The sequence below is a fragment of the Amblyomma maculatum genome, chromosome 3, assembly GCF_055883805.1.
Source record: "Amblyomma maculatum isolate TAMU_Amacu chromosome 3, ASM5588380v1, whole genome shotgun sequence".
Lineage (NCBI taxonomy): Eukaryota > Metazoa > Arthropoda > Arachnida > Ixodida > Ixodidae > Amblyomma > Amblyomma maculatum.
The window spans coordinates 151,821,783-151,832,824 of NC_139346.1; the positions used below are offsets into that span (position 1 = coordinate 151,821,783).

The 11,042-nt window shown below is 47.0% G+C and overlaps 1 protein-coding gene across 1 annotated transcript; it reads left to right on the forward strand.

Moving 5' to 3' along the window:
• Positions 1-846: 846 nt before the first annotated feature.
• Positions 847-1,974, forward strand: LOC146196481 (neprilysin-like). The gene has a single exon (XM_084597027.1). It carries the CDS (start codon positions 847-849, stop codon positions 1,972-1,974), a length of 1,128 nt encoding a protein of 375 aa, XP_084453153.1.
• The last annotated feature ends 9,068 nt before the right edge of the window (positions 1,975-11,042 follow it).

The following is an 11,042-nucleotide window of genomic DNA, read 5'->3' on the forward strand; positions in this document are numbered from 1 at the left end:
TGTTCGCTCTCCGCCCTTTGTATCGTCCTATCCTTAAATATGTTGAAGCATCACCAGGAGGAATACGGAGAAGCTCTGTGCGAAAACGCTGACTGCACTCGCCATGCTTCACTCCTGGCTTACGTCACTGACAACGACGTGGATCCATGTGAAGACTTCTCAAAGCATGTCTGTTCTGCCTGGTCCCCTCCCACAAGCCTAAAGAAACAATACGGGGCAGGAATGGACGCGGCGATCTACACCTGGTTCCAGACTCTGGAAAGGACACTCCACGCCGGCACCGCCATACTTCCCATAGGAAAAAAGCCACTCAACATGTACACGTCGTGCTTGAGAGACGACTCTGATAATAGCATACAAATGAGCGACTTCCTACGCTTCATGAATGAAATTGGCCTGACCTTACCCTTTTCCCATTCACAAGATGAGGACGCCTTGGACGTAATCGTATCACTGGCTTTCAACTATGAAGTGTCTTTCGTGTTCGGTCTCGCAGTCGCCAGTTCGCCAGGGCCGCAGTGGCGGCTGGTTCTTTCCCCTGCTCCTTACCTGTCTCTTTTAACGGCGTACCACAGAGACGTCAAGCGGATTAAGTCTTATGATTCGTATTGGTTTAACATGTTTCTCTCAATAGCAGGACGAGACTCCAATGTAATGTTCCGGGAACTAGTTAACGACACAATAATGACAAGCGCAGACATTTTGCAGCAACTTTATGACGCCTTAGGAGAACCTTCAAAGCAGTCGGCATTATTTTCCCTAGGTGATATTAGCAAGCATATTCCATCTTTTTCACCAGGCGTTTGGCTCAAGGCGCTGCAAAACCATCTACCATTGCGTGCAACAATGGCCACCGAAGTGTTCATAACCGATGTTATCTACATGAAGGCCGTTGGCAGCTTGTTCTCCAAGTACGACAACCAACACCTTCTCCGGCACATATTCTGGCTCTTCTTACTCATGTACAGCCCAGCGGCAAGCCCAAAATTGCTTCTCGCTGTGTTAGGAGACGCAGAACTGGCTAAACAAGCTCGGCCTCTTTTCTGTGGCTTGCACACCGAAGTACCGTACAAGCTCCTAGTCTCGGCGTTACACTACACCTCCACGGTCTCCAGCTACGACAGGGCGCTGGTAGACGCGTGCTTCGACAGCCTAGTTCAGACAGTGGGGGCGATGGTGATAAGGACCAGCTGGCTGGACGTCAGTAGCAAACTCCTGGCTATCTCCAAGGTCCTCTCCATCCGAAAGCAACTGTGGCCGGATGAAGTTGTTTCAAATGTAACATCGTTAGAAAGCATCTTCGAAGACTTCCCGGATAACGAGACTTCCTTTTACGCCTACTGGACCCGAACTTACAAGGCTATTCGCGAAGTTAAACGAAATGCACTGTACCAGAGGGTCTACGCTCAACCGTTCAACGCCGTGCAACCGTACATGATCTACGACGCTATTGCGAACAACGTGTCCATCGCTATCGGTTCGCTCGTCAAACCGTTGTACAGCACGAATGGCACGAAAGGCATGTTGTACGGAGGCATCGGCTTCTTGATGGCGCTGGAGGTTGTCAAATCTCTGGACAAAAGCGGCTTACGATGGCATCCCAACGGCAGTTTCGTGGATTTGATTTTGTCCGCGGAATCTGCGGTGGAGTTCACGGTTCGCGATGCCTGTCGCGATTCGCCCGAGCACCACAGCGTCTTTCCCGAGATCCCGGCGATTGAAGTGGCCTACACCGCTTTACAAGAAGCGCTGAAGAAAGACGAGCGCCGTTTCAGAATCGCGGAGCACTTGACAGAAGAAAGGGTGTTTTTTATAACACTCTGCTTCATGACGTGCCGACGAAGATACGTGCCGAGTGCCTACAATGTCGACTGCAATAAGGCAGTGCGAAATTCTCCAGAATTCGCGAAGGCCTTTTCTTGTCCCAGCGGCACCAGTATGAACCCTACTCGCAGATGCAGATTTTTTGACTGACCGAAATCTCAAACTATTGTCTTCTCTAACTCGATTGATTGTCTCTATTTCATCTTTTATTTTTTTAAATATCCGCACGAAGCCGCCAACCACTGCCTTAGAGGTATGGTTGTGCCTAACAGCTTCTGCCTTCTAGGGCCTCATTGTAGGATGATTTTCTGATCAGGCCCTTAATAAAATATGTGATACAAATCTCGGAAAAATGTTGTGTTCATGTTAAAGTCGCTTATCAAAGTGTTTAATCTTCGTTAAGGTTTGTTGTTAGAGGCAAACGTCTGCTCCGCGGCTTACGCCCTACGTATACTTGAACATGGAATAGAAGAGGGACCAACGAAGGCCCTTGCAGCCTGAAGTTCCGAAGTAAACGTCCTCGGCGGCACTTAATCTTTCGCAACGGCTGGACGTAGGCTTGAGGACGCTTTTCAGCCCCTGACTTGTTTGGACTCTATGCAATAGCGGAGCGTTATTACTGCCGTTTTCTACACTCCCCGCGCACTCAAGAAGCGTGTAAATTTTAACCAGAGCTGTCGCCATTGCTGGTTATGGGTCACTGTTAACGATACACTCGACAGAAATCAATCGAAAGCGCAAACGCCCTCAATTCTTATTCAGAAAAAAAAAATTAAATTGCCTTATTAATTCTCCTTTGACTTGGTTATTTATTTTGATAGAGGTTGCAGAGGGACAGCAGATTCTACTGTATGACGTGGTCACTGAACTTATGGGCTCACTTTTACACACCGCTGCTGCATTGCAAATTTGCTACGTAGTATGTATTTTTTTTTTTTTTTTCAATCTACGACAGAATTTTGTATCGGCCCACGCCCATCACAAAGTTGTTTTTATACGGCTATCAGCATCAAGTGATGGTGATGATGACGATTGGGTCTTGCTCGGATATAAAGCGTTTAGGAGGAGGATAGTACAGACGTCCTGATATTTATTAATATAGCGCGAGCATTGACCAAACTGCCCGTCAGCGCCCTATAACGGCGATAAGCTCGTAACACATGGTAGTTCGCGCAGACGCACGAAGATAGAGTGTCGTCTGCTACGCTGTTCTGATCACGGGGACACACGGCCTGTCAATATCTGCTCGCAAAAAAAAAATGTAAAAAAAAACTGTAATAAAGGCGGACACTGGATCAAGCGTGCTTTTTTCGGTGCCTCTTTTATCGTGTTCCCACCTCACTGAGGGCTGCTGAAATCAGAAGGTAATGCTTTCCACGAGCTATGTTCTGCTAATTGTTTTTTTTTTGTTATCTTGACTATGCTTCACCAGCACGGCCTTCCGTAATAGAAAAAACGGGGAAATGTGTAAGTGTCACATGTTATTCATTCGCATGTGCTGTACTGCGCTTCAGGTTTTCGCGAACAGATATTGCGGCAGGGCGTGTTTCCTTGTGATCGGAACAGCGTAGCAGACGACGCTTTCTCTCTATGCGCATGCGCGAACTCTAGCCATCTTGCACGCTTATCACCGTTATAAGGCGCTGATCATCAGTTTCGTCAACGCTTGCGCTAGATTGTTTGAAATAATTAAGGCTGTATGCATTTCTTACCTGTTTACGGCTTACTGTTCAAACCGCTCATCCTAGCTCATCCTACTCCATGGTGAGCAGCGCCACCAAGCGCACGCTGATCATAATCGTCGTATTGTTTCAAACAATCGAACAAGCATGCCGTCACCTGAGACATTTTTTGCTGCGACAACAATAGCGCCGGCTAGAAACATCGCACACCTAAGAATTGAAATTGTCCGACTCACCAGTATGATTGCGATCGAATATTCGATCTATGGCAGGGACGAATATATGCTGTACTGCTCTGCCAAAATGAGCAAGATCACTAAAGCGCACGCCCGCAAGCTTCGTTTCTGATTCAACTGCTAGCCGTGAGGCGGCCTTCCCCGAGAACTCGAGACTATCACCGGCCCATCAATGCTTCTCGACTCCATGGCAGCTGTTTGTACACAGCTGAAATCTTTTGTATGCATAACGCGATCAAAGAATTAGGCGCTTATTTATATGACTTACCTCTGATAAGCTCGTCCTCAATTTATCAGCGCATCATCGACCACCTGCTGTCTTCCTCGTATGGCAGGCGTAAAGCGGAGAGCGGAAAAGTCTCCTCTCCAACTCTAGAGAGAGGGTAAAGGAGAAATGAAAGAAACCTTCATTCTTGTTAGTTGTCCCCGTCTTTTTTGCGCTATGTCTTCAAGAACCTGCTACCAACTAGCCCAAACCAAACATCTGTTGCATTCTTATAATCTTCACTCTTTAAACAATTGGGTACGGAACACCTTACACGCAGTGAGCTGCTCCAGCCAAATTACCTGATATATTTTGACAGTTACATCGTTCACATAACACATCGTTCGTATACGCTTTGACAGTTTGAGTATGTGCGTGTCTTGTCATGAAATGACTAACAGATACGCGCATTTGTACGTGAAGAATGTTTAGCGTTAGTGGTCAGCCTGTTGAGTATTTCGGCTACCTTGAAAGCAGCGCTGCCACATGAGTCTCGGGGTGCACCTCTGCCGGCCAGCCTCAAGCCAGAGAAGGAGCTGACCGGTCTTCGGGACAGCCTTTAAAGTCATCTTCCTGTCGTGGAACAACCCTATTAGCCGGCGAACGATTTTATTTCTTTGTTTCTCTTCCCCGTGTATTAGCCCACCACTGTAGCATCGCTCTCTATATTGTGTCGTTCGCATGCGTTGCATTGTTTTGTAGACATTTTGCACGTGTTCTAATGAGTGATTTGTAATTATTGTGTATCGTCTCCAAGCTGTAGAGTTTGCTAGTCAGTGAACAGGCCGGCCTTTACTTCCGACCTGTTGTGTGGCTTGTGGTGGCTAAGAGATATGCACAAAAGGAGCACCACATTTATCTCGTGGCAGTCGAACTGCAGCAGAGCAGGTCGCTCTACGTCGAGGGCATCTCCTGCGAGATCGGTACACCAGTCTCCTCCGTACGCAAGGAATTTTGGATACGCGTATAGGCCAGATGTACTTGACATTAGGACGTTTTAAAGAAATCTTGTGTAGAGTAGAACTAGCATAATTTGTGAGGATATTTTAGTGAGCAGGCGGTTTTCAGTTGTCTGGTGGCAACACGAAAAGAGCAAGCATAAGTGTTTCATGGAGCATGCAAATACGCATTCTGGTAAGTCCAGAGAAACTTAGGCGAGAACCCAGTGCATGAAACGCGGCTCTAATGTCTTAATATTTAATACTCTCTGAGTTTGGTCGCCAGGCATGGTAGACAAAGGAGAACGAAGATTAGTAATACGGACTTGATCAGCAGGACGCTGACTTGGAGAGAACGAACTGCGGTAATGTGTTTGAAGAGAAACATAACTATACAGCCTGTGTGTCTGCCACGCACCAGTTTGCTCTGGGTTTCTGTACTTCGCTTCGTATGCCTTAGATTGCTCGATGTGTGTGTGTGTGTGTTTGTCCCTGCTGTTGGCGGTTACCGGAACTGTGCTGGTTTGTTTGCGAACTTCGACAGGATCCATTAGGCTGAGCGATATCACCATCCACGCTGCTGCGCGCAGCAGGTCGCGCTCCTTCTAACGCGTGTATTACACCCTGGTCGGCAAATAGCGCTGTCGAAAGTACGCGCAGACTACGCGTGTTTTCTTTTAGGGATTCAGCAGGCAACGTGAAGAGCACGCTCGGTTTCGCAGTATTCTGAAACAAATGTTTCTGGATCAAACGCTGAACCTCTATATACTGTCGGAGGTGATAGTGATGGAGGCTATGTATGCCCTTTGTAACGTGTGGCTGCTGACCTCTGGAGCGACAGAGCTTGCATCTTAGTACCGCAAGCAGGGTCAGAAATGCAGTTAGTAAAGCAACTAAGAAAGGTATTATTTGTGGGGATGCATGCATTTAAATAATATATGGGTCAAAAGCGGGTAGAGAAAGCGAATTTAAATTTGGATACTCAGGCATAAATATATTAAGTGCAACTAGACTTAATACAATCACCCTATTCCTATTACGCGAATATTTAAATTAAAGTCGAACATTATGCATCAAAATTATTAGTTACTACGATAGACCGCAAAAATAACTATATTTCATTGACATTCGTTTAGGAGATAACTTTTGATGCAAGCTTGTAGGATGACAGAAAAAAAAAAGAAGCTCACGCGCGGGCACGAAGAAGAAGAAGAAGAAGAAGAAGAAGAAGAAGAAGAAGATGAAGAAGAAGAAGAAGAAGAAGAAGAAGAAGAAGAAGAAGAAGAAGAAGAAGAAGAAGAAGAAGAAGAAGAAGAAGAAGAAGAAGAAGAAGAAGAAGAAGAAGAAGAAGAAGAAGAAGAAGAAGAAGAAGAAGAAGAAGAAGAAGAAGAAGAAGAAGAAGAAGAAGAAGAAGAAGAAGAAGAAGAAGAAGAAGAACTGTAACTTTACATTGTTCGCCTGGTATTACCCATGTAACCCCTACATATACCTGCATTTTATCTGATGCGTTATTTCTCCGCGACATGTGACATTATGTATTGTTATAGTGTGGTGACATTATGCATTCATCTTTCTTTGCTTTAATTCTTGTATAAGTTCTACGCGCTTTTGTTTGATTTGTGAGGTTTTAGTTTGTCTTCTTCTCTTCATTGGTAGTTTTACGAATGTATAAGCGATAACTAACTTTCTTATGTTTATTGTAAAGTTAACTGCTTCTGATGTCTCTAACTTTGACGATTGGGTGCCTGCAACCTATGAACTTTTTTCATTGGACCCCTTACTAGCCGCTGGCTATGGGTCCAAGCAGTGTCTGCCTATTTTCCTGTAGCGCACCAAAAAACGATAAAAAAAGAAGAAGAAGAAGAACAGAGAAGAAGAGAGAGAACTACCCGAAGAGACTAGGGTAATCATGAGGGCAGTGGAGACGACAAAGCGCCGCCTCGAGGACTGGTGGCGCAACAGAGAAGACTGTTAAATTTCTCTGCTGGCCTGATCCAGAACTTTGTGATCCCCCGATAGAAAGGGGAATGGCCGCATCAGCATCAGAAAGAACAGCGAGAGCGTGCCTCGCAATTGGTCCTGCCAGTGTAGGATCCTCGCTATGGCTGCCGAAGAGAACAAGCCTCCTGTCTCGAGGTAAGACTTTTGGCATCACAACTGAACGACGATGCTCTGTAGGCCGAGAACGTTTTTTGACCGGCAGGCCCTCACTCTTCGAGGTTGCGCATGCACCTATAGTTAGTCTGCGCACTGACCACCGTGACGCCGGGAGTCTTGCGCGGCCCACACAGTCCTTTCTTGGCGCGGCAGTTCTTCTTAGAATGCACTGATCGCGCTTCAGTACAGCAGGTAGGCGAAGCGCAATCTTCTACGCGCTGACGCCTTTGCGTCGGCCAATAAGCACTGTAACAGAATGTACGAATATCCAACTTCTGACACCATGCAGCGGGATGGGCCTCTGTAAGCACGAATGCCGAACTATTTGCTACGCCACTCAGCACGTGAAAGATCTCCAGGCTTTATTGAACATATAGCCAGGATAGTACAGTGGTGCCACCTAGCGGCATATGCACACACTACAAGCACCTCCTTCCACGGAGTACGTTTCAGTCGGCGCGACGCGACACCATGCCTCGGCGTCCTGAGTGCATCGCGAAATTACGGGCGGTCGCGTAAAATTTTTTCATACCGGACGTCCCTCTAAAAACCAGCGTTTTGAACCTTGGAGAGTTTGAAACATAAACGCTGCATGATATAGTAGAGCCCACCTACACATTTTGCACTCGTCTGCTGTTACTTGATAGCATATTTCAATCGGCGAACCGGAGGAAGTCCTCTAGCTCCGCGAAACAAAAATGCTTGTTTCAATTGACGATTTGGTTCAGATTCTGACTTCTGATTGAAGCACAATACTGCTATGGTCCATGGAATAACTAGACGTTTTCCCTCTTCACTGGCTCGGAGTGCGGTTCCAGACCGCCATTTGGGATATACTGTAAGGCATGGGTTGTCTCCCAAGGTTTAAGCGCTAAAGAATACACAGGTCATCACCTTTTAAAATATCGGAGTTTTTCACTATTCGCTCACAATTTCTTCGCAGGGGTATCCATACGGCGGTGGAAAAACCGGAGCAGGAGGACAGCCGAGATAAAACGAAGGACAAGAACAAGCAAAAGAAGAAAAAGCACCGCCACCACCACCATCACGGCGCCTCAACCCTCGAGTCGGTGTCTTCGTCGGCGGTGTCGACACCCGCCTGCACCCTGGCGGAAGAGTCCAGCGTGGCGTCAAAGACGAGCGACGGCGCGTCGTTAGTCTCCGAAACCAGCTCACTTCAAGGCGTTTCCCTCGCTAAAGGTCAGAAGCAGAATGAAACAGGGGATGCAGAAGCTCCGGAGCCAGAAGAAATTGCTTGCGCTGTCGACAGCAGGACCTCAATGCCTTCCGATTCAAGCTCAACTATGCTGCAGGAAGGGCAGCTGGCGGAAATCGTCAACACCAAGACCTTGAGGCTCACGGGAAAAGTGACCGACAAAGACAGCGACAAGCAACGGTCACAATCAGATAGCTCGGCTTTCGGAAGACAAGCGCCATGTCAGAAACTTCCACAGTCGACTACTTCCCAGAAGAGGGACACCTCAGAAACTGTAGACCTCAAGATCTTGCCCGGGAGCAGAGAAACCGCAATAGAATGTAGCGACATTCCACTGCAAACACAGGCGGCCACTCCCGATACCGGAGCACCACGCCAGGAACTCCCAGGCCTAAGCCAGACTCCGGTTGGGGAGCCCCACCAACTGGAAGCAAATTCCATGACGACTTCACCTGACTTGATTGTTCCAGGTGGCCGATCATCCCCTAAGAAATCAGCGAAGTTGTTCTGGGGAGACAGTCTACTCGACTTCTGCCCGAGCAGCAGGCTCGAATCGACATCGCTGGTCGACACTTCGCGTCCATGCCTACCTGATTATTTTGCACCGTTGACCGCCTATCGAACCGGGAGCGATACCGTGGCGGCTATAATGTCGAGTTCGACGCCAAGGTCGACTGCAAGGACTCTCAAACAACAAGCGGTTCCAGAAACCGCCAGTGAGGAAGCGACGAGGGCCGTGGGGATCCCTGGAGGCAGTCAGTCATCGACGTCTAACTCGATGCTCGCAGGGCGCCGTGACAACCGATGCGCAACGAAGCCTAGGCGCTCGTTGAGCTTGGATAGCTTGGAACGCCTGAAAAACATCGTGAGTGAGAAAGACGCATTCACAGAATCAACGCTTTTCTGAGCTCATGCGTGCGGCAGTATAATGATATCCTGATCTTCCAGTATACTTTCCAGAACAAGTATTCGTGCATTCGTGCCTTAGAGGGGTTATCGCGGTAGCGGTAGATATGAGCATAACTGCCTGCAACTCACAATACCTTTCAATGCCAAAAATCCCAGATAAAAAGTTGTTCCTGAGCGTATCACGCTCTAAAATATAGCGCAATTGCTAGCGTCTCTTTGTTTCTTTGAAAATGCAGCAAACTTGACGCAGTAGCGCTGAAGAACAGCTAGACAAGAACTTTTAAGTGGGGCTTGTTTTGAAATGGTATGTCTAAGATTTAAATCCGGATTATAAAACAGAGTAACACACCTTATCGCCATAAAGTACTTGCGAGATTTCAATGCTCCAGTTTTCAGGAGACAATTAAATTACCCTAAATCATTTTACCTTCTACACTCTGTTCTTTCTCTTGGGGAGGTCAAAGAACATATATTGTACACCTGGGGCTTAAGACTGGGTTAGTTAATGTGGCTGCAGAGAATGCAAGATGTGCAGCGAGAGCATCGGGACAGAATTGTTTTTAGCACAGTATGACGCCAAAACTGGTCTATTGCACGCGTGTTCCTGTTGTAGGGCTGTTGCAACGTGTTGGGTATTTGCACTGTTTGCACCCACGAGCGCAGGCAGAAATATGGGAACGCATGGTCGTTAAGTACATGGTAACCAACTAAAATGTCGCCCGAAGAAACCGCTTTACAATGGAGGCGTTTAGAGGCAAAAGAAAAAACCTCCAGTGTACTTTGCGGGGTCACCTACAATGAACCCGCATGGTCCACATTTATACAGAGCCCTACATTACGTAGACCCTCGTAAGCTACGGGCAGCTTGAGGACGTTAAAACTCAGCGCCAAAGCTAACCATTCGTAGAAGACGTAGCTGTGAGCACGAGGCTAGCACTGGAAGAAGCGTACCAAGAACACCTTTGCTGCATTGTATTCATGCTTTCGTCAGCATTATCCTATATGATTTTCCACAGGTCTAATATTAGTTTTATAATTCATAACAGTAAATAAATGTTTTCTGCTATGAAAAACGTTTGCTAAATCCGCACCTGCTGTTTCTGTCTTGAGGCGTTCTCTTGCGCGGTTGCTATTGTTGTACTGCTGTATTTCCCATCGATGTCAGCGAGCATACTGAGAGCGTTTCTTTCAAACCAAAAACAAAAGGGCTAAACGCTATCGCAAGGAGAGAGCAAGCGTTCTTGTCTTACAGATATATTTTGCTAAAAGAGTAACGTTAGTACTTCACTGCTCCGATTAGAAACAAACCCTTTTTTTATTAGATATTTTTGGCAAAAACGGCGCATCCTCGTAATAAGACGACGCACAATCTGTTGCGGTGTGCTGTATGCATACTATGGCCACCGCTTTTCTTGCTTACATTGCGCGAGGCGAGCACCTCGAGAAGTGTGCCGTTCTTTATCCTGCAAGAGGTCTCCAAGTCATCAACCACACTTTAGTCCTGGTGCGCTGTAACCCCATCGCGAGATACAGCACTTTAATTTTGAAGAACTCGGGGTTAAATTGACCACCTGAGATTGCATAACATGATCAGACATCTCAGAGCGCACCCGAGTCTTGTGCGTTTCGCTGCTATTGTTACACGGTCCCAGCAGCTACTCGATGTTTAGTCAGTGCTTATGCCACTGAACCGCACTGCAAGGTAGAATTTGACACGTGATGTCACGTATCCCATTTCAGAGGATGACTGACTGGCTTTTGACAAACACTGCTCAGATGGAAATTGCCGTAATGCCAGCATTACGCTGCGCTCGG

Coding starts and splice junctions, on each gene's coding strand:
- LOC146196481 (XM_084597027.1), top strand. CDS start 847: ATGGCCACCGAAGTGTTCATAACCGATGTTATCTACATGAAGGCCGTT.